Below are 23,415 nucleotides of genomic sequence, written 5' to 3'. Positions count from 1 at the left end.
GCCTTACCTGAGCTGCCTTCTGCCTCGCCTCTTCCAGTTGCCTCTGACTTTCTAAAGCTTCTTGTTCAGCCTTGATTTTCCAAAGAGCCAAGTCCCGTTCATGGCGCTGCTGTTGTGCCTACAGATCAGGAAAACAAGTTTTAACCATGCCAGCTAAATACAAAGCCCTGATTTGCCTTAGCCACTGGTTGCAAACTACCTCTGAAGGATCTGGATCTACTCTGCTGGGGGTGTCTCTTCTGCTGAAACAGAATTTTTAACCTACTGACCCTCTTCCTTTTTAAGGCAATGCACATTCCCCATACTCTTCCACCACAGTGCAGAAAGGAGTCTAGGAGATCAACTAATTCAACCAACTAGAATAAACAATCTCATCAATGTAAGGAAAATTCAACCAAAAATACTGTTTTTGTGGAATAAAACAAATCATCCAGCCCAAGCAACTACACTGCATGGCACTAGAACCCAACATCAATCCCAGTAAACAATCACGCCTTTATCTGTCTGAGGAACACAACCAAAGCAGTGATTCCAGCTAATGGTATATTAATGATACATATTCCAGAGTAGCTGCTTCCTTGGTGTCAACTTACAATAAGAAAGATAACGTTAATCCTAAGAAATGGACATTATCAGAGATGCCCCATCACGCCCATTACGATTTCTCTGCACTGCTAACAAAGCTTAACTTGCTCTAACTTGATTAATTTTCTTGCTAACAAACAATAAAAGAAGAAAAAAAAAAGAAAGGTTAAGACAAAGAAGTATTTTCCCATTACCATCAGAATCTGAGCCAAAGAAACACTCTCCTGCTGGGCAAGTGAAATGCCTCGTACTCGCTCCAGATCCGAGAGCTGCCGCACAGACTCCTCGATAGCGCTCAGGTAGTTCAGCTCTGCTGACAAACGCTGCTGCAGCCCCGCGGGGGAGAAGCGCATTCCTCCTGCAGGACAACACGCACTGCTCACCCTCACGGGCCCCAGCGTCCCACACCAAACACCAACAGAAGAACGCTGGAGCTGCTCCGCCATCAGCGTGCTTTTACAAAAACTCACCGCCTGCTGAGGCCGCTCCTGCTGCACACCTGCTGGATCCCAGGCCCATGTCAGGGAAGGCTACGGTTGGCTTCAGCCCTGGGGCTGTACCTCCAGAAAAGCCAGCAGGTGACTTGACTCTTTCTGCTGTATTTCCTACAGAATCAAACTGCAACATTTTTTGGGAGCCAGGAGATGGGGAAGAAGTCGGTGTCTTCTGGGGTCTTCCCTTGTCTGAGAAACTGACAGTGACACAAAAACCGAAAGGAGCCAATAAACTCCTAGTCCAGCCATTTGATAAAACAATAAAGCACTAATCTTGTTCTTCCATTCTTACACACAAACAGATCCATGCAAAGGGCACAGTCTGTTATGGTTTGCACAGGCCCAGTCTGTCTTCAGGAAATGGCCTCATGAGATGGGTTTTGTCCCTAAATCCCAGCTCAGAGTTAAGTTTCCAGAGCACCCTCTTCTCCCCCAAGTATTAAGCCTAGCTAGCACACACACACACACACACACTTTAAAAAAAAAGAACACAGTATCTTCATGTTCTATGTGACCAGACAAGCAGTTTCAATGCCTCCTGTTAGGAGCCGGGCATGAGAAAGTCAGGATGCAATCATCTGCAAGCGCATTTTAAAAAGTGAACAGTTTACTATCAAGCACATGGATGCAACTGATTGTGACAAGCCACTGCCCTGAGTCTTGATGTCTCTCCTAAAATGGAACAGAAACCAAAACTTGACTTAAACAATTCATAACATACTATGGTTAACACTTCTTGGGAGAAGACATTTCTCTTTTAAACAGAGAAAATAATAGAGATGCTTCTTAAATTTACTATTCCAATTTTATTAAGCTGAAGAGGATTAACAGTGGCTGTTTAAATCCCTTGGGAAGACATTCTGCTTTACTTGGCACATCTTAGCATGTCAAAGGACCTTTCAAACCCAATACTGGATGTCAGGAACCAAGAGAAGCCAATACCTCAGAACTGCTCTAAACCAACACAGAATGAGAGATCATTCATATTATTTGATGCTTTTAGGAGAAAACTGCAGTGAAAATTGAGCATTTCATAATCACCTTCATTGGACAATTAGCAGAAAAACTGCATTTTTAGCTAGACAAAAAGAGGTTGCAACAGAAAACTTCTGATTCTTTATTTTTTAATATACTCTTTTCCAAGGACAGGTTCATCTCTCAAAAAGCATCGACTCACAGAGCTGGATAGGCTTTGTCAGTATTAGCTGAACACAAGTACAGCCAAAATTGTCTGTGTATCTACTGAAAAAAGAAATGCGACTGCACAGGTTGAATAAATCCTGACACACTTCTAACAGACCTCTTCTAGAAGAGAGAAATGAAAACTGTATTTCAATGCTTAGGGTACCAAACACGACAGGACACCACGTTTCATATTTCAAATACACAGAAAAAATGTTTTCTGCATGCACTTCCTACTAACATTTGACCATTTCTGTTACTTCCCTTTTGCATTTCCAAACACACAGCCAGTAACACTACCAAGCATCATTGTATTGGCATAAACTCTTACAACATTCCTGTTACCTCATCAGGGAGTGTCCAGACAAGTTTTCCAGTGTGCTGTCTGTATCTGGGTTCTGCTCATGCTCTTTACTAGAAATTCTGCTACTCGATAAGGATTTCTTAGCCTGTTGGGATCCCCACTCTAATCCAGACAGTATTTTATCTTCTTCCACAGAAAAGTGATGAGAACTTCCATTGAAAGAGTCCAACCCTAAGAAGCAACAACAGTGTCAAAAGTTTGTTTGGTTCTACATGTGAATACCTTACCATCAAAAGCCCCAAAACAATTAATTGAGAAGATTTTCCCCAATTAAAGTAGATTTTGAGTTAGAAGTCTACAGATCCAACAAGCAAGAAATGTACAACTGGTGATAAATTTCTCTTCTGTGTATCATGTTCACTGCCAAAACTGTCACTCAGCTTTCATTTCAGCACACTATCAGTTTAAATAAACAAAATTCACGTTTGATTCTTTACTGCTGATAATCTGAATACAGCTTAGCTTTTTGGGGGAAAGGTAAAGAATTTTGAAAAAATAGGAAGAGACAAAATTTCGAATGCCCAATCCTATTTTTGTCATGTTTCTATTGGCTTAAAACCTAGCTTTTTTATCCATTGCTTACATACTACAAGTACACCAAGCCTCAAGTTTCATTATGCTTTTGTAACATACAGGTAACCACAGAAAGTAATGTATTTATTAATTTGTGCACTTATGAAAACTAACTGTGATCCAAAGACAAAGCATTCAGGCAAATCTGTTGTCACCCTCACAAACACGGCCATAACTCAGAAGCCTTTTGGCATTTTCTCAGTACACCATCTAAGGATAGTTCCCACACAACATTAAAATTAACTGATTTATTAGAAGGCTGGTTTAGGAAAGAAAACTTCTCAATGCTGTTAACAACCTCTTGCTTATTTAACTTTAAATTACTGTATTTTAAGGTCAGAGAATAACCAGAGCCAAAAAGAACCAAAGAAGGAATCACTGGAGGAATAAATCAATCATTCTATCAGTATTAGATTACAGTTTCCAGATATGTAGGACTGCAATTTTCCTAACAAGAAAAGCCTAAAGCTTCCTTCATAAAAGAGAATATTCTACAGGCAAGTATTGCACTTACGCTCCTTTTTCCCTCTCTTTTTAGAGGAGGCAGATGAGCGGGAAGACGCTGCAGACTGAGGTCCAGACGAGTGCTGCAAACCAAGCTCCACAGACAGAGGCTCGAAGGGAGACTTCCTACTTGGAATTTCTTCCTGAATGCTTGAATTACTGCTGCCAGCAACACTAAAACAGAGCACAGTGACAGTGACTGAGGACTTTCAGCGCCCACACTACACTGTGCACAAGAAAACTACCACACTTGGAATGAGAGACAGAGGACTAGACTGAACTAATCAGCCCATTGAGAAAAGCAGTGATTTTGAGATTAAAAGCTACGACAGCTAAGACATTGGGAAGTTTGATATGCTATTGAACGTATTGAAACATGCTTCCAATAATAACAAAGACTAAAGGATGGATAGCCACCATCCTCTCCAATTTCAACTCTAAAGAGCTATTTGACTCCACACCTGAACAATATACGAATGACTCAAAATGTGACTGCATTTCAGATAATCTCTAGGCATACAGATATCAACTGCCAGAAATACGAGCAATTTTCAATAAAGGATTACAAAAGACTTGCAAAACAGAGATGTCAATGCATCATACACTAAATAATACCAACAGAAGAAAGAGGTTTTAATGAGAAAGGAACCATTTTTGGCAGCCAACATTTTCAGTGTGCAAAGTGCCTTTTAACTTATTTTCTTCTGAGAAAGAAGTACTGGTACAAACACACTTGTGGTCTCCCCCAAGGTGCCCAAAAGATATAAATATAGCTCATTACAAAAAAGGGGGTCTTAGAAAATTCAGGAAGCCATGCAGTAGACATGGAGAGTCTAGGATCTACAGTCTTCAAATTTTAATCTGAACAAAAGCTTTTAAAAGTTGTTACAGACAATTTATGTATCCATTACTAAGCAAGAACTGACAAATGCTTACTGAAAGCAATTACAGATTTTATACAAAATTTTGAAGTACTGAAGGCATTTAAAGACTTTCAAATAGCTCTTCTGTTTTTTCTAAATTACAAGACTACCCAATTGAGCTAATCTTCAAGAGAACTAATCTTCACTGGACTACAATGAGTAACAATCTTGTCTAAAGCTACCTGTCCAGGCTAAAGAACAGCAAAAATTAGACAGGGAGCAGGAATACTAGACTCTATCTTAACTATGTTGGCTGCTATATTAACTGCAAGGTCTTAAGGAAGTACTTCATCACTTTGACTAGTATAGTACAGCACAGCAGAAAAGACATCCAGCGTATTATGAAATAAAGTTTGTATTAACTATTTTCTCTTGAATTCTGTGTTTTTATTTTTATAGGAAGTCTAGCACAGTTACCTGAGGTCACGTGAGATCTTTTTGTCTGTTAAAGTGCTACTGCCCTGTGATGAGACAAAATCATCTTCGTAAGAAGCCACGCTCTCCGGAGGGCTCATGGTAGGGAGCAAAGGGCGCAGAAGGGCAGAGCCTCCGTTCAGCCTTTCTTCAAACACTGAAGTGTGGAGAAAGAAGGGAGAGGACAAAAATTGTAACAAATGCAAAAAATGCATCAAATAGGTGTTAAAACTGCAGGATTTAAAATGCTCCCAACCATGAGTTACAATGACTTCCTTTCAAACACAAATTCATCAGAACAGCCGTCCCATGGCAGTTTTAACATAACGTAACAAGCACATTCTTCCTCTTTTTGTAAATTACTGAATGCTTTACTTCATTAACATACTCCAACCCAAACATTCTTGAAGAGCACACTACTTTAGAGTAGAGCCATCTGCAGAAAATTTCATGCAATCATCTTTAAAGAAAATAATATGAAGGTAAAAAGAATCGAGAAAAACCACAAGACAAAAATCAACTTCTCAGGAAACATTCCTCCTCAGAACGAGGAGCTCCAGGCCAGAGACAAAGTACACATAAAATGAGGAATAAATTTGTACAAAAAATGAAAATGAAACAAAGCATCTTGCATGAGACAGCTGTAAATAATGTCTTACAGAGATTCACGTTAGAGACCTCTGAAAGCACATTCCTTAAATGTGAAGTAAAAAGTGTATGGAGCAGTAAGACTGGGAAGGAGCAATAAGACTGGGAAAACAGCAATTCACAAGAGCTTTCAGAAATGTTTCCATTTTTACCTTTTCCATGAAGCTGATAATTTTTTGCAAAGATGTTGATGACACTGTGGGGACTTCCCTTTGCCAGTTCCTCCCAGGGCTCCTTGCTGTGTGTGTCATTTGTCTGAGTGAAAAGCGGCGAGCACCTCTCAGATGCTTTCTGGAACTCCTTTATGGGCTCAAAAGCATTTCTCTCCCGAATGCAGAAATCCTTCTCTTTTAATGTCTCCAGCATCTTCAGTGGCAGCTGCTTGTGCTGGCCTCCTTCCTCTTCCGAGAGGTTTCCATCACTCAGGAGAGGCCCTTCGCTGATGGAGTCGATGCTGGACTCACGAGGAGTAACGGCTTTGGTCAGTGGATACGCCTGGTTCTCACGCCCTGGGGAGTCCGTCTGTCTCTTGGATAAATGTCCTAGGATCCCTTCATGCCTGTTAGCAGCAGGAGACCTCAATCCAAGGCTGACTACGTCAGTAAGAGGCCTGATGGTCTCAGGGAGCTTTTTAAACTCACTAAGGTTGCCTACCCCAGGAAGGTTGTCATCAAAGGCTGTATGAGACACGCAGGCACTCAACATTCTTTGAATTCTGGCTGAAAAAGTATTTTCATTTTCCTCTCTCACAGGAGGACTCACAGCCTTTGCCCACCGTCCATCATCCTGGTTTTCTTGCATAAATTCTGAGTTCCACATGGTACCATAGTTGATACCAGCGCCAGCCAACTTCTTGGCTTCAGTTTCAATCCTGCTAGAAAGGGAAGCAGCTGTAGCTTTCAAAGCTTCAAGGCGATCTAATTTGCTCTTATACTGGCTGGCAGTAGGTTTCACTAAGAGGTTTTCCTGTGCAGCAGATGAATTCAGGTATGACTGAGGCACCAGGGACCCCAGAGGGGCAGAATGGATCCTCCTGCCTGCCAACATCGCGTCACACTCCTTTGACAGAAGGTCCACCTGCTCCAGACTCCAGTGCTGGGAACAAGGGCGTCCACTTGAGCCCAAGAGAGCTTGTGGGTAGGGGAGCTGGACTCTTGGGCTCAACCTGTCTGGCTGTACCCATGGAGGCTCCATCAAATCGCTCCTGAAATGAAAAGCCAATGGTTACGTTGATGACTTATGCAAGTATTGATGTCTTTCTTAGAGCACCATTGTCACAGATTTAATTTCAGGACAAAATACTTTTTGGTGGAATCAGAGGGGCAAGGAATGGGACAGTAAACAGATACAGAATGTTATTTAATAAAAAAAACCCAACAAATCAAACAACACAGCACCTCCCAAATCTGAACTGCCATTTATGGTGTTCTCTTTGTTTCAGGATTGTAACAAGCTGAGGTTTTTCACCGTCAGCATAAGTCTTTTCCAAACTTCCTAACTTCAAAAGAGAGAATTTTGGGTTTTTTTGCCTTATCACCTGCCCATGTCCAGAATACCAGAACTCCTCGAAAGTCCCCCCAAGATACTTTTACTCTGATTACTATGAGGGTCTCTGAATACCTTATGCAGTCCTGTGAGTCTCATCTCTCCTCTACTATTTGCAATTACATTTTTTCTTTATGTTACACTAACAATACTTACTATATGTTTTAGCAGTTTATTCTACACACAGTAGTACATGGCATTCCCAGTGAACTTCCTTCAACTTTTCCAGAAGGAAAACAGGTCTCACTGAATTTACTAACTCAGAGTACAGATATTGATGCACGTATACATTTAAGAAGCAGACATTCATTATGTGGTTGAAAATGGAGACACCTGCACAACAGGGATATCAAGGATATCCAAGAAACTTCAGGATTTTTAGTTCCTTACATCTAAATGTTTGGTTAGGCACCTTGACTTGCAGTAAGAAAATTTTGATAATACATTGAACAATTAAAAATTGGGAAAGCAGCATGAAAAGAAATAGGGAAAAGCTGGTTCCAAGCAGAAGCAGAGGTTTTTGGTGCTTTATAGAGAGTAACTAATGTCTGAATCCAAGACAATAGATTAAACAGCAACACTGAGCAAATCAAGTAAGAAAAATCAACAGATACATTCATACGATCAGCTTCTCTTGCCCAATGGCAATGGCAGAGGAAATGAGTGTCCCAATACGAAATAAACATCCCACTGCTGTCAACAAAACATTGCCAGCAACCAACATTCACTTTATTTATTTACACACTCGCAAACCAGCCATAGCAAAAATTTTCATATGGTTTCCTGCATCAGCTTCCTCTTTACTGCAAGGAAAACGCTGTAATTGCTGTAAAGACAATTACTCTCACTGGAACATGAACTCAAGAGCCAAGTCTATTTTCACCTCTCAGAGATGAAAGCAGGACCACTTTCCTCTCTCTCCCAGGGCCCCATGTGCTCACCTCAGGAGTGGCTGCTGCGGTTCCGAAAGGGACATGTCACTGCTGGAAGATGCACTCGGAGGACGCTCCTGAGCCTTGTTTTCTTTATCAGATTCCCCAGATGGTTGATAACCAGGTCTCGGCTAGAGATGAAGACAACCAGAAAAACGCATTTTCAAAAGTGTGTCAGAATTTAGGAGCTCTTGCCTCATTACAATTGAAAAGGCTAATACCCAGAATTCAGCTTCTATTTAAAATAGAAAGATGATTTTCAGTCAACTTTCTAGTAGGCTTTGCTGTGCCAAAAAGCAGCCAGTAGCAAGGAGGCTGCACATTGAAATCATTATGTTTAAGCAAAGCTACACATTTTGCTCTTTGTTCTTAACTGATAACCAGCAGTCCAGCACAAGTCACAACCTTCCTAAACAGACAACCTCCTATTCCTGCAAACAACTGCAAGACATTAAGTGAGTGAATCAGCTGTACCTGTGTTTCCTGCACCGCAGGCAGCTGAGGTGGCTCTTCTAACAGCGTTCGTTCCAGCAAGAGTTTGGAATAGGTTTCCTGTAACCGTTTGGCTGCTGAAGGCTCAGGAGGAGGCACATTCTTCACTTTAGTAACAGCCTCCTTCTGCTTTCTGTAGAGCTCTTGGAGCCTTTTGTTCTTCTGTTCTGTTGCCTCCTTTTGTGCTTTCTTCTCTTCATTCTGCTTCTTCTTCCTCTCCTCTTGCTGCCTGACGATGTACTGACGAACCTCATCACTGTCATAGTGGCGTTTCTTAGAGATCACCTGAGGCTCCTCACTGGCAGCTACCTTGTCCGGTTTCCTTTTGGTTGGACTGTGGCTCCTCATATTTTGAGTAGGCAAAACAGATTTTTGATTCTGCTTTTCCACATCTGTCTCTTGCTTTGTACTCATGGAATCCAACTGCAGGTCATCAAGAATTCCACGTATCTCCACGGGCAGGAAGTCCTTCTTTACAGAGGCATGATCTTCTTGGTTATCACCTGGAAGAGGAGCTTCCAGTTTTCTCAGATTGGTCTCAGACCGTACTCTACTTCTTGACCTTTCAGAACTTCTTGAAGAGCTTTTACGGGTAACATCCAGTCTAGAATCAGAACCTGTCCTTCCAATGCAGCCTGCTAAAGAATGAGATGTCAAATACTTCGGGTAACAATCAAATTTGGAAAACAGCTGCAAAAAGAAGGCTGAGGGAGGAGGGCAGATCTTGCTGTAAACAGGTCTTTGCTTCATTCAGTCATGGTCTGAATGTGGCAGCCTTTGCTTACACCGAGTCCACACCCTTTCTACTCTTACCAGCCCCACCACCTCACAGGCATAAGAAGCACAGCAGTTACCAGCATGCCTTATTTGCCCTGTCTGAGATTCTGGATAAATTCTGAGAAGGGCTGGTGGAGGAATCAATGAGTATTTAAGATGCACATGGGTGACACTATACTGTATCTGGAAGAACCACAATTCCTGTTAAACTGGCATGCTCAGCCATAGCTTATGGATTATATACAGCACGCTTGGAAAATTCACCTGGCCTGTGGACCACTGCTAGCCATTCCTTTCCCCACTGGCTTCAAGAGGCAAAGACAGATTGCAGCGGCCCATTTTTCTGGTTGCAGGCTATATCTCACATTTTTCAGATACCCCAAGCACCCTTGCAGCACGTTCCACCCTTCAAGTCCCATGTGCAGGGACCATGACATGAAAAAAACGTCCATAATGCACCCAGGAACAACTGTTATGCATCCCAGCCATGGTTGTGAGCAAAATTTCCCCCCCACCTCCCTCAAATTCCAGGTTAAAAACCGGAGTAATTTTGATAAGACTTCTCTCTCACAACATTCTATCTCAGAAGTCTGTTCTAGTCTGCAGACATGCAGTGTTATATAATAAAGTAAAATGAAGTAAGTCCAGTGATAAAAGAACAACTTACCAGACTTGGCAGCTCTCTCTCGGCCTGTTCTGTCACTGGATACAGCTCTTCTGTCCTGTTCTATTCTGGGAGCTGGACCCAGGATCTTTTTTACCAGCTTTTGTCCCTCCCGCCAGGAGGATGCACTTATCACACAGTTTCCACCTGCAAAATAAGGAATAAATAAAAGTCAAGCACCAGAGGATTTGCCATGGTATCAGAAAGAAGTATTCATCACAGCCATTCATAATTTCTGTGCCATTTAATTCTGCAGAAGTGGTACAGCTGCAGTTACACAAACAGTCAGCACACCGATGTCCCAGGAAGACACTCCACAGCTGCCTCACACACCCACACGTCATGCAGTGTAACACCCAAAACACACTGCAGCACAGTAAAGCCCTACAAAAGCTGATTTATAAAACAAGAACGGGTTATACAGGTCTAAAAGATCCAAACAAGCCTTACTAGGGACAGGGGTAATATTTCTAGAGCTGCTCATCACCACACAAATATGGAAAATAAGAAATAAAAACATGAAAACAACTAAATTGTTGTAATAAAAGGAACAAAAATAAATAAACCTTCCTATTAAAATAATATTAGCTAATACTCTAGAAAAAAAAACCCAAAACCACTTGAAAGCTTTTTACAGATAATTAATTGGTGAGATACATGTCTTGTGAGCAGGTTAAAAAATACCAAGCAGCAGGTGTTGTACATCAACGCTAACTCACTGTCCCTTAGCTGGGATTTCTGTTCCAGCACTGAAAACAGTTAAGAATAAACCCTATTAGCTGATACTTAATTCAAGGACGGAATACCTTGCAGGTGACAGAAACCCAATCAAAATGTTATAGGATTATTTTATTCCTACATATAATTAAATGATAATGATGTCTTAGGTTTTAACTTCTGTATTTTTCAAATCCTGCACTGCCTAGTGTGTAACTCTGAAGTTTCCTGTGGCCTGTTAACTGCTGTTGTCTCATGCTGGTTAGACATAATAAGCCTCTCTAAGTTTGCTTTCCAAGGACACCTAGATTATCCTAGGCCCAATATGTGTAAACTAGAATCTTAAGAAGAAGAGGTAAACTTGGGGAAATTACATCATTAACTAAAGTTATAATTAGGGAATTAACCCTGATATGTATACAATGATAAATGAACCAAACTTATAAAATCCTGGCCGCAGCCTTTGGACTGCCCAGGGTTTACCTTTGAAGGCTCTTCAAATAAATACCTCCTTTTATTCTCTTATTCTTGTCTAGTCTCTGTGTTTTAGGTGGCCACCTCAGGCATCAATAACAACTGGTTATGGTGGCATCTTTACCCAATATTGGGTAGATTAAATGATAGGGTTATTCAACTCACCTTTCAACCCACTAACTTCCAATATTACTAACATTTTTTTAGAAAATAATTACCTTAAAAGCACTTTGGAGAAAAAACACAGTATAAAAAAGAAAACTGAAATAGATTTATTCAGATAGTTAATAATATATAAATTAATCAGACCACTCAAGGGTATTTAACTGCTAGAAAAGTACCTAACTTGAATATACAATTTGCAGTTGATTTTTAACAATTCCACTTCAGGCTCTACCTCCAGGAGCTCTGCCTAAAGAAACCCAGCCACTGCAGCGTGAGATCACCACAGCCAAACAAAAAAGGGACTGTACTGGGCCCAATAGCACTTTGAAGACAGGATAGCAACAATGTCAAGTGAAATCCAGGACAGCAGAATAATTCTTTTGGCAATCCCTGTCCTCAGTTTCCAACCTCCTTTCTTTTGTTATTGTATATAACCTTGAAGTCTGCAGCCCCCTATTCAACCCTTTGCTAACAGAACTCCCTGCACTGTAAATTATCCAAATATTTTATAATAGAGCTGTCACTTGAAACATGTCACTACAAGCCTCTTTGAAACAGAGGCATCAGCCAAAGGGGTTCTCCTGCAGAACTCACTGTTCTCAGTTTGTTCTGTGTGTGTTTAAAGAGCCAGTGTAAAGTGTCATCTTCCATTTCAAGTCAGCTGCTTAACTAAAACCCGCCAACGGGGCAGAACACGAGCCGTGGCTATTAATAGCCTTGGCCACAGTAAGCAGTTTCTTACTGCAATGACTGGAGGAGGATGGACTAGCATGGATGTGCCACTTAGAGCTGGTTTTTGTCTTCCAGGGAATTCAGGCCATCATTTTCCACACACTGAATCCATTATAGCAAGCAGTGGCTTTGTATGTAATGGAGGGGCTGGAGCTTACAGCTGCTGACTCCCTTCAAGGCAGAGAGGACTTCCTCAAGGGGAAGCAGAGGGGTGGGCACTGATCTCCTCTCTGTGGTGACCAGTGAAAGGACCTGAGGGAATGGCCTAAAGTTGTGTCAGGGGAGGGTTAGGTTGGGTATCAGGAAAAGATTCTTCATCCAGAGGGTGTTTGGGCACTGAACAGGCTCCCCAGGGAAGTGGTCACAGTCCCAAGACTGACAGAGTTCAAGAACCGTTTGGACAACGCTCTCAGGCACAGGGTGGGATTGTTGGGGGTGTCCTGTGCACTGAGCTCCTACCTCACTTGGAACTGTCATAAATATGTAAGACAGCTGAGTGTGATTCCTTAAGTAGGGACTGATCAGCATAGGAGGGAGCAAATCCATGCTTATCACTTGAAGTATTAGTATTCCTTACCACAAAATATTCACAAGCAGCTTCAGGATTTACAGCATGCAGAAGCACATATTCACTCTCTAAAAATCCTTCATAATAATTTTTAAAGCAGCTTTTATTTCCTTCAAAATGTTTACACATTATGGGTCACTGTTCATAAGGAGAAATATAAAACCTTAAGAGAGGTTCAAGAGGTGCCTAAACTTGCATATATTTAAAGAAATGAAATTGCTATGTGAGTGATTGCAGCCATAACTACTCACTTCGTATGAAAACTAAAACCAAATGTGAAGCATATCTGAAAGTCTTCCTAAGTCTTTTGCTGCCAATATCAAAGATTAACACTACTGGGAAACTAAGAATTCCACACGTGGTTAATTTTATTTTCTTCTATAAGGCACTGCTCTAGAGGAACCTGCTCACATCATCTTCTCTAAATAATTACATTGTATTTAATAATGAGTGGAATTGTCAGACAACAGCGAGGGGGAAAAGTTCTCAGTTGGTAAAAGAGATAAACATTTCTTTAAAAATACCAAGATTTGGAAGACTAGTCAGGGAATGTGTGTTTACATTCTTTCACCAACTGAAAAAGCCAGGAGTGGGTTAAGCCAGAACTGAAGGTGCCGGAGAGCAACAACTTGAAATGTGGCAGAACAACAGAGAAGAACCAGAAGCATCCTGCTCTCTGCTTCCCCACTGAGAAATCATCTAAGAGAACAGCTTTGACTGCAGTCCCTCCTCCTCACCTGACAGAGGAAAGCAACTCAGCAAGTCCCATTGGCACTGATTTTAATATCATGTCTCAGCATTGCTGACTGAGCTGTGGGTCAGGCTCTAACCAGCTTCATCACAAGCAGAACAGAAACAGGATCCAGAGCAGAGCTACTGCTTCTTTTTGTCTGCGCTGCCCTGACAGATACCTAAGGATACCTCTCCCCACAAGAAACTCACACTCCACAGCAGTTTCCTCAGGGTGCACACAGCAAGTGGAAAGGCAAAAAATTAAAATAAACCACAAAAAAAAAAAAAGTGCACACAGCCACCAACCAACAACAAAACCACACACAATCCCTAATGCAGCACAGCGTACAGACTCACTACAACTGCACTGATGCACATCTAAGAAGACTTTTAAAGCCATATGCTTTAATTTTTCTTTCTTGAGACAAAACTCATCTCTGAAGGACATGTGACAATCCTCCCTCTAGAGTAGAAACAGTCACCTTGTTTGGACTCTGGACTTGACAACCGTGTCAGTTTTTGCACTTTCCGCGCTGGTCTGGTTGCTTTCTTCTCTTTGTTTCTCTCACTAGATTTTCCTTTCACTGTTGAACCCTCTAAAAACAAACAAAAGCTGTTAAGTGATACCCCACAGAGGAGAACACAGAACAACAAGCTTGCTACAACATTTGAAAAAGCAGAACTCAGAGAAACACAATAGAATTCACTGACTTTCCCAGATTATATACCCAGATCAATGACTTCAGTCCAGCACTTCAAAATCCTCACAGCACGGGAATTTTGAATCAAAGGCTGTTTACCTACGCACGGGAAGGCAGTGAAGCCACAGCAATGCCACAGCAGATCTTTACAGCGTTAATTTTCAATTCTAAAAGAAATGTTGGCAGTTTAACATGAACAACTGCTGGTTCTCTTCTGCTACAGACACTACATTTTACTGCTCTAATGTTCCACAAGGACATGTAGTTCCTTCACTCCTGAACACACAGGCTGCTGCTTCCACATTAATGCATTACAGCACATTCAGCACATAAGGAACTCTGTGGCCACTGTTACCACTGTTTTCTGGTTTCTCTTCTCTAAAGAATGTGATCAGACAGCCTAAAACAACCAAGATGCAACCCCCTCTACGGACAGATCTGAAGCTTTATTTAGATGCCAATGCAAACATTTACAGCCCCTAATTTCATCTGAATCCACTCTCTGATGGATGCCCACAGGAAGCATCAGAGACAGAACAAGAGGTTATATCTCAAAGAAGTAGAACTGGAATTTTAGGTGTCTTTCCCACCCTTAGCACCCTTTCTTTACAAATTTTCTATCTGCCTTTAAGGCTGACAACAAGAGCAGGTAAGACAATGTGCTGAGTACCAGAGGCCTCAGTGACTGCATTTGCAGAAAGTTAACTTTCCTCCTCCCCTCTTTTAGCAGTAAACAGCCCTTTCCTGACACCAGGAAAGTGCAGGCTGCTTCCCGCCTGGCTCCTAATTACAGCAATTTTGTTCTAGTCTTTAGTTTTATTCTAGTAACTAGTGTTTTCTTCTGAACATCTGTAAGACAAAATTACTGGAAGCTTGGGGTCCATACAATATCCTTTAGCCTAACGGCTATACAGAGATGAAGACACACTGTATGGTCTAGGCTTACACATAAAAATCTTTTTGTTGTAAAGAACAGTGCTGCTGTAGATTGCAGAGATCTAACAGATTATTTTAGCACTAGAGAGCAAAGAACAGTTCTGATACAACTGACTGTACACACCCAAAACACCACATGCTGTAAATTTAATACAGAAGTAACACATGGATAGATAATCTGACACCCTAAAAATACATTTGCAGTATATATTATGTGTAGCACCAGCATTTGTTTACTAGAAATCAGCTATTCAGTATAATCTTTTCAGCTCAGAAAGGAGACACGTTCCACAACAGCTGTTGTACATATGGCATCAGGACAGGAGTACGGATCAACACACACACACAGCTCCTTCCTTTTGTAGGCACTGGACACATGATCCAAATGCCATTTAACTGGATCTCTTCAACGAAGCTTTTTAAAAAAAATTAATTTCTATAAACAGCTCGTTACACTTGCCAAAATTAAAAAAAATAAATGCTACTGTAGATTAAAAGTCTGTGGAAATTTGGCATTAATTTCACAGACTGATCAGAACAGTGTATTTGCAAAATAATTTTACTGAAAAGGAGCATCTCTTCTTCCTGAACTATTTTTTTATGAGTGATTCCAGAAAAAGTCCTCAGTAATGTATCAAATTTTACAAAGAAAAAAGACAAGTTATTTATTGCCATACAAGACACTACACAGATACCTACAGACTTAAATCTCAATGCATTTTCCTTCAGTCTTAAATGTTTTGAGCAAAGAGAAAAGTTATTCTTAATAAGCAAGCTCTAATGCTACAAAACTAGAGGTTCTCTGGGGATTTTATTTCCCATTCCCTTCCATTTTATTCACCTGCTCTCTTCCCCCTCCCCCAACTCAGTCAGTCAGAGGCAATTCAAGCTTACAGCACTGTGCTGTAACCAGCCTAGCAAATAAAAAAGCACGCCTGGGCATCCTACTTCAGCTCACCCAGAGGAAAGAGCTACCAATGGTACTGCAGCTTTTCAGAGTGAAAGATTAATAAAGACTGTGCCTTGAAGCAGTACATTTGAAAACAGAAACCAAAAACGGGCTTTGTCCTTTTAACCAGGAAATTGTATTCATTCACGCAAACATGTATAAAGAAGTCACAAAACTGAACAAAAGTTATTCTAATGGAGACTTTTCTTTTTTCCTGTTTCAAAGAAATGCCATTACTTGATTCTTTTCAGTACTGGTTTTCTGTTAAAAGTATTTGAATGAGAGAATGGTGAGAAGGACTTATTTTGTTGTTATTTTAGTGTTCAGTGAGTTATTCCTCCTGTGTAGAGAAGTACAATATATTTAACGCTCACTGGTTCAACTTTTTGGTTCCATGACTTTGTAGACGTGTACAAAATATATTTCTCTGCCTCTTAGAGAAGGTTGTGTGGCTTAATCAATTCCACTTGTGGCTCACCTTTTAACTGGAGTGCAATATCTCTGTAAAGCTCCCGACTGATACGAAACTCGTCCGCACGCCAGATCTTTCCATCTGGAGCGCGAATCCCTGTTTCAGCAGGATTGAAACCTGAAAGTAAACGATTCAAGAGCTTAAAATAACTCCATAAAATGTAAATACAGCTTTGTCAGGATGGAAGGGATGGGAAACTGCCAAAAAAAAAAAGGAACTACGTGAATTTCTAATGCTAAATTAGAAGAAAGCAATACACCAGTCTGCCACTTGCTTGCAGTTGAAAAACAGCAGACTGGGTGAGGAAAAGATTATTAAAATGTGAAAGGCTTCTTCAATCAATACAATGTTACTAAGCTCAGAGACCATAAAAAAAATTACTGCAATCAACCCAAACACCAATACAGCGAGCTTCTTTTTATAGCAATTCTAAGAAGAGACAGGAAGAATTTCAAAGGAATTTGCACTTCTGAAAATTTGCAAGAATTTAGTTTTTCTTGTGATCTGTGATCAGACCATGTTATTCACCCTCATATTGCCCAAACAGAGCTATGAGCCAGGTCCATGCCTTGAAATGTTGCTCAATGGATTGAGCTCCCTCACCCTGTACAGCCAGCAGGGAGGGGATCAGCACCTCCGTACCTCTGTATGATGGAGCAGCAGGTACAGCTGCCACCTTCCTGACCTTGGGAGTCACCGTGTTCTCTGTGTTAGTGACCACGACAGGTTGCTCAGCATATCCCAAGTGCTGTCCTCTGCCACTGAGCTCCTCAGAATGTTCCCACTGCTTTCGGATCCTCTCCTTCAGCTTCTCCAACTTGGCATCGTGCTGCCGCTGTTTCAGGATTTCCAGCCTATGAGCACTGCAAATACTCGTAGCAGAAGGGGAAGACACTTTCAGTTCACTGTCCTGGGATGCGTTACTCTGAGAAGCTCTAGTGCTACTCTCATCTCCCCTGGAGCCACTGGCTTTTTCCTCTTCCAGTCTTGGAGGTGCTGCAACCCTAAGAAATGCCTCATTATTCTGCAAGGCATCGATTGTTGGCCAGTCATTCAGGTACCTCACGACGGTCTCGTCCGCAGCAGAAGGGAAGGGGCTCTCAAAGCCTCTGCTGTGCTGATCCTGCTCATCCCGCTCGTGTGCCAGATGGGCTGGGAGTTCACTCTTCCCTTCTGCTTCGCCCAGGTCCAAACCAGACAGCAGTTGCTTGGCCTCAAGCTGGCTAGAACTGTGATAAGACAGAGAACGACATATATCCCCAATGTAACAGAAGGGGAAAAAAATTCACCGTCAGAAACACGAATGAAGGACCTTTAAACTCAGCAATCACCACATTCATTAACTAAATGAGTGACTTCCTCTACCGTGGCTCCACTTTAAAGGCAAGTTCTTTTAAAGTCTGATCACCTCACACTTAATAGTGTAAGTCTGATGAAACAGAAAGAGACTTCTGTTCAAAATTTTGTTTGTTGCACTCTCTGTCTGAAAAGAACTATATATAACGTTGAGGAGTAGAAAATCAGCAAGCAGTAATGTCACCCTTCAATTAAAAAAAAAAACCCCTTAAATAACAAGTGTAGAATTTAAGACAAGCATAATTAGTACATGAGCTAATCAATTAACAAAATTGATCCAAATCAGTCTCACATGCAACACGGAGAACCACCTCACAACTGACACTAGTGGAAAAAAAGACCAAAACTTAGATAATCAGGATAATAATCGTGTTCTATGGCCTGTTCTGTGTTCTGTGCCATTTTTGTTCCATGAGAAGCTGTTCTTATATGAGTTTCTCACACTCACAGAAATGGAATGTATCTTTAGTACTAGCTCTAGTACTACGCTTGCTCCACACTGTCTTGGTAATACATTTGGGGACATATACCGAAGAACTAATGAAACAAAGCTGGAAAAGCATGAGGAAATAGTCTTTTTGGTTCTTATTACTGAAACTAAATACCTATCAAACCCATCAGGTCACTAAGGCCACAGCCATACCGCTCGATGACCTGGCCCCGTTCCAAAACAGTTGACCTTAAACTCATATTCACTGAATAAAAAATAAATTTGTAATATTCACTAAAAAGTCCAACACCACATGCTGTCATGTGGGTGGGTGATGGGAGTTGTCAAAACCACCACTATTAGCTTAAATCTAATCTTAGCATATTTTTCTTCAGCAGTCAGCTGTCCCAGCACTAACCTGTATGAAGCCAATGGTTCACGAAATTCCACACGAGTGCATTTTTTCACGTTGCTTTCCAGAGTGGTTGCTCGAAGAGGGCTGCGTGAGGACTTCTCCTTGCTCGATTTATTTTGGCTGGAGGACCGGGAACCTGAAGCAGAAACCAAAGAATCCCCTATGTATCTATCTCTCCAGAAAGAGAAAGCTCCTGGGGCTGAATAATAGACATCGTTTTTCTTGGGTTTGAGCAGCTCTCTCTCCTTTGACAAGCTGATTTCAACAACTAGGAGCAAGGCAGTAAGTGCTTGAAACAATGACCATATTTAAAGAGAGATAATAATGCTTAAAAGTCAATGCGAAGTAATTAAATCTGTGAAGTTGACTGTGTTGCCACTAGAGGCCGATCTGTCTGCTCTTCTCCAGTAGCACAGTACCAGAATGCCCTTAGTATATAAAATGAGGGCTTATTTCCTATAAGCAAATGCTCTCCTTCAGTCAGATAACAGAAGCACCAGATCCAGCAAACATCTTATCATAGTGGGGTAAGCACTACTCACTCACAGTGCGGGGCAAGTCCTGTCACCCCCTCTAACCAAATGACTGGGATAAAACACTCTCCTTTCCTAAGCTCAGGGAAGGAAACATCAGGTTCTCCTGGGCAATTAGAGTTTCAGGAAGAAAAATCACTGGCAGGAGACAACCTGGGGGCAGGGAGAACCCAAGCTTTCCCAGAATGCAGTGGCTTTACACTGCCTTACACATTCTCTCCTCAATAATACATACCCTTCCTGCTGCTTTTCCTGCTGGCACTAGCAGAGGGCTTCTTGGCTTCCATGACTGAATTGAACACAGCTGTGGTAGTGGGAGCTATTTCCAATTTGTTCTCTATATGACGTAGCTAGAATTGGAAGACAATGCAAATTAGAACATTGTTTTCTACTTTTAAGCTACATTTTTATTTCCCCCCAAACATGACAAATTTTTCCTTTTTCATGACAAACAAAACTGCAGGCAAGAGCAACTTCACAAGGCTGACATTGCAAAACTATCAGAAACTACTATTACATTTTGTTTAATAAGATTATCTAAATTAGGTTTTCTTGCATAGTTTTGTTCCCTTAAGTAGGCTGTTTCGAAAAAATTAATAATAACATGCCATTCCAAGACTTAATGCTTGGCCTGAATAAAATATTAATTCCACTCGGAAACAATTCTGTAATAGTCTCTTATAAATGGAGCATGATACAAATTCCACAAGTAAAACCCCACACTGATGCTCAGCTATTGAGCAAAAAGAGGGACAAGGTTATGGGAAAGAGCTGAATTCCATGAAAACCCAAACTGTTTGGCCTCACTGAAGCCAGGTTTTAGAAACTACTGTATCGTCTTAAGGACCTAAGTTAATTCCCACAGAAATACAGCAACTCCAATGCTCAGAATGGAAAATTATTCAATACGCTGGTGTTGCCCCAGTTTCTGACTGGTTTGACTAAGCAGGGGAGAGCTATTTTTCCAAGTTTTCAAAAAAATGTGATGTCACCACTTTGCTAAATAAAAAGGTAATATTACACTCAAGACTTAGCATGTATTACTACACCCCAGACTAAGCTTCCTGTGGCAAAAGGTTCTCCTCATGTGCAGGAGACTCTTTCCAAGATACAACAAAGCTCAACATTCACATACTCCAACAGCTTTGTCCCATTTACAACTTGTTGAAGAGACAGTCCCTGAGTAAAATAATACTTTGGTTAAAGCTTATGTAGCCACTAACTGATTTGAAAATGAGTAAAAAAAAAACCCCAAGCTAAACAACCCCAAAGGAAAAAAAAAGCACTTACAGCAGCCTTAGTCTGAGAAAAAGAAGCCCATGCTGCAGTTAGATCTTCCAGGGCAGAAACAAAGAAATTAATTTCTCATTAGTACATGGAAAACAATGAAATAAAATGTTGCTTCAAAACAATTTTCATGCGCTTGCTATTCAAGTTCTTTTTATGACACAGTTCCAGCCTGTAAATCTTCTCTATGAAAGACTGTTATCAGTCAAAGCTCATCTTAACAAAGCTATAAAGTATTTAATGTAACATGCTTTAAGTTTACTAAGTTAGGTTGAATGCATGATGACACCTGCAATCAAATCCACCACATATAATAGAAGATGCTTAGAAGATAAAATGAAGCTGGTTATCTACCCCAACAAAAATATCTTATATTTTTCTATTATACTATAGTTTAGCTACCTTTTTTTTCCCCCCTTCCATTTTCTACTTCAGTAAACTAAGCATGAATACACGGTCACTGAAAGACTCTACTCAAAACCCAAGCTCCGAACAGCAGAATTATGAACAGTAATCTTTTTGAACTGTACACCCTACAAACAAAACAGAAATAATATTTGTGAACAAGCAGGAGGTACTAACCAAAGCCTTCTAATCTAAACAGACAGTACCTACTCTATGAGCAATCCAGGTCAGTAGGATGTAGTAGTGTTTTCCTCTATAAATATTTACTTCCTCAGTTCTCCTCCTCTTCTGTTTTCTAATGGTTCTTATAATCTAATGGTTTATAAAACACAACATCTGTGTGTCAGAACCATGGAGAGTAGTAGTAACAGAGATTTGAAAAAAATAATCTCTTCCTGATCGTAAAAGAGCTGCCAATTTCATTTCAGGCAAGATGCAACAACACAAAGGAAGAGGGTTAGGGAAGTCACACAGAAACAACTTTGCTTTGACTTCTAGAGATGGTGCTTCTTGTCCACTGAACACTACAGCTTCAAAAAGTAGGTAATTTTAAAAGAAACTGAACACATGAAATAATCAGCACAATGCCCTCTTACAGATAAAATAATAATCTTTCTCTACTTCCAAAATAACTTCTGGAGTCCAGTTTTGTCATACAGGAGATTCCATGATCGATCTCGAACCACAGGCTTAGCACACGACTCAATTGCTGTGCAGATGAGACCTTTCTTCCTTTAAGGGAAGATTCTTTCAGGGAAGTACTGTCATTTTTAATTTTTCCTGCACCCTCCTGTCCTAAATTAGAGTAATCTTAACAGTAAAAAGCTAACGTGATTTTCCAGCTAAGGGAGACAAAGTGCTGTAAAGGTCATCCTAGTGGAGACGTACTGCTGCGATTCAAGCGTCTTCACCACTCGGGAACCGAGCAACTGTCACTCTGGCTCTTCCGCACTTCTTTCAAGAGCCAACAGTTCCCAATTTCTGTTCCTGCACTGCTCCTCCTCTTTAAAAAAATCTGTCTCTGTGCCATCTTGGCAACCATATCCCAGGCTGACAACTGCTAATGCAGATCAGCAAATACTCCAGAGATCAGGGTACAAAACTGCTATCTGTGAAGAGGAAGCCATAGAACACATGCTCTTAGCTCTCAAACTGAGGCAGGGGAATGCTTTCTGGAACAACTCCCCAAAGTTTCAAACAACTCATGACAAAACATCTCCCAAAACAAAGCAACAGAACAAAGAAAATCCTTACCTCTGGTAGAATCCTTGCTTTGGTTATGCCTTGGATTTTGTAGAGGCACCTCATTAGACTTGTTGCTCAACATCGTGTCAATTTACCTAAAAAAAGAATTTGTCATGTAAGAATCAAAGAGGTATAAAGTAAAAGCAAACGTATCTTTGTCTGAAGAGAACATAACCTTGATCATTACGATGAATGTCCACCTCATCTGGTGACTCCAAACTCACATCATGAACAAGGTCAGATAATCAGCATGAAATCACAGATGTGGTTACAGCTTCCTGCAGTGTTGCAGAAACCATGTAATTCCATGGAGAAAGAAGGGTTTGCTTTTGTTCTCGTTCATCACAAAGCAGCATTAACTTGATAAAAGGAGACCCAGAGGACAACACAATTTAGATCAGAGTAACAAGTATTGCAACAAGTCTGAAGATGTCCACACTGGAATACTGCACACACATGGCTTGAACCTATAAATGCTTGGGGGAAATACCCAACTCCACCAATGACAGAATGAATGTGTCACCTATCTCTGGAAAAGGCAGAGCAGAACTGCATGGCAGGACACTACAGCCAGGAAAAAAGACGAGACTGGTGCTGTCATTGCTTTCCTGTGAACTTCAAAGGTAAGACTCACAGTGAATCCAAAATTAAAGTATAAACTCCCAGCCACTATCACCATAGCAGGTTTTATAAAGGAGAAAAGGAAGAAAAACCAACAAAACAAAATAGCAAAAAAACCCCCAGAATGTGCTAGCTGAGCTGTCTTTGTAACACACTGACAACAGTTCTGTTAAGGAAAGAAAAAATCAGGTGACCACAGGAAGTTCTAGACCTCTGAAAGAGTCATAAAAGTACAATTTCATCTCTCTTCTTTCATGAACTCCCAGATGTAATTTTTCTTATTTTTTAATTACCGAAATGTTCTTTTGCTTTCACTTCCCTGAACTGTGTGCCACATAAAAAGGCAATCAAATATAAAGACCAATCTTTTGGTAAAAGGAGACCAAAATTAACACTATCTACTACTTGTTGAAAAAGATTGTTGCCCGGATATTTTGTGACAAGGATTTCTATTATATATGGTTTTAAGGACACTCACAGCGACCAGCAGTAAAGTTTGGTCTCACATTCAGTCATATATCTTGTATTTACAGCAGTAAGTTACCCCAAAAAACTGCTCTTACGCCCCAAGAAAAACTAA

The 23,415-nt window shown here is 40.8% G+C and overlaps 1 protein-coding gene across 10 annotated transcripts in view; it reads right to left on the bottom strand.

Moving 5' to 3' along the window:
* CEP350 (centrosomal protein 350) overlaps positions 1-23,415 on the bottom strand; it is a 72,718-nt gene that overhangs the window by 37,654 nt on the left and 11,649 nt on the right. For 9 of the 10 annotated variants that reach the window (XM_042033931.1, XM_042033927.1, XM_042033935.1 and 6 more), the window contains exons 2-18: positions 22,224-22,309; positions 20,568-20,611; positions 19,513-19,627; positions 18,748-18,880; positions 17,186-17,772; positions 16,550-16,660; positions 13,968-14,081; positions 10,101-10,244; positions 8,639-9,294; positions 8,174-8,295; positions 5,840-6,891; positions 5,043-5,196; positions 3,713-3,876; positions 2,607-2,796; positions 1,056-1,276; positions 780-943; positions 8-118 (exon numbers count right to left, since the gene is read on the bottom strand). In XM_042033931.1, coding sequence (XP_041889865.1) covers positions 8-118; positions 780-943; positions 1,056-1,276; positions 2,607-2,796; positions 3,713-3,876; positions 5,043-5,196; positions 5,840-6,891; positions 8,174-8,295; positions 8,639-9,294; positions 10,101-10,244; positions 13,968-14,081; positions 16,550-16,660; positions 17,186-17,772; positions 18,748-18,880; positions 19,513-19,627; positions 20,568-20,611; positions 22,224-22,296 — 4,155 coding nt within the window. In that variant the 5' untranslated portion in view covers positions 22,297-22,309. The remainder of the gene's footprint in view (positions 1-7; positions 119-779; positions 944-1,055; positions 1,277-2,606; positions 2,797-3,712; positions 3,877-5,042; positions 5,197-5,839; positions 6,892-8,173; positions 8,296-8,638; positions 9,295-10,100; positions 10,245-13,967; positions 14,082-16,549; positions 16,661-17,185; positions 17,773-18,747; positions 18,881-19,512; positions 19,628-20,567; positions 20,612-22,223; positions 22,310-23,415) is intronic. The other variant, XM_042033933.1, reaches the window with a different exon arrangement.

This window comes from Corvus kubaryi, unplaced genomic scaffold (assembly GCF_017639235.1).
Source record: "Corvus kubaryi isolate FWS band 111438036 unplaced genomic scaffold, C.kubaryi_AGA036_p1.0 37361, whole genome shotgun sequence".
Taxonomy (NCBI): domain Eukaryota; kingdom Metazoa; phylum Chordata; class Aves; order Passeriformes; family Corvidae; genus Corvus; species Corvus kubaryi.
This window is presented reverse-complemented; position numbering and strand designations above follow the sequence as displayed.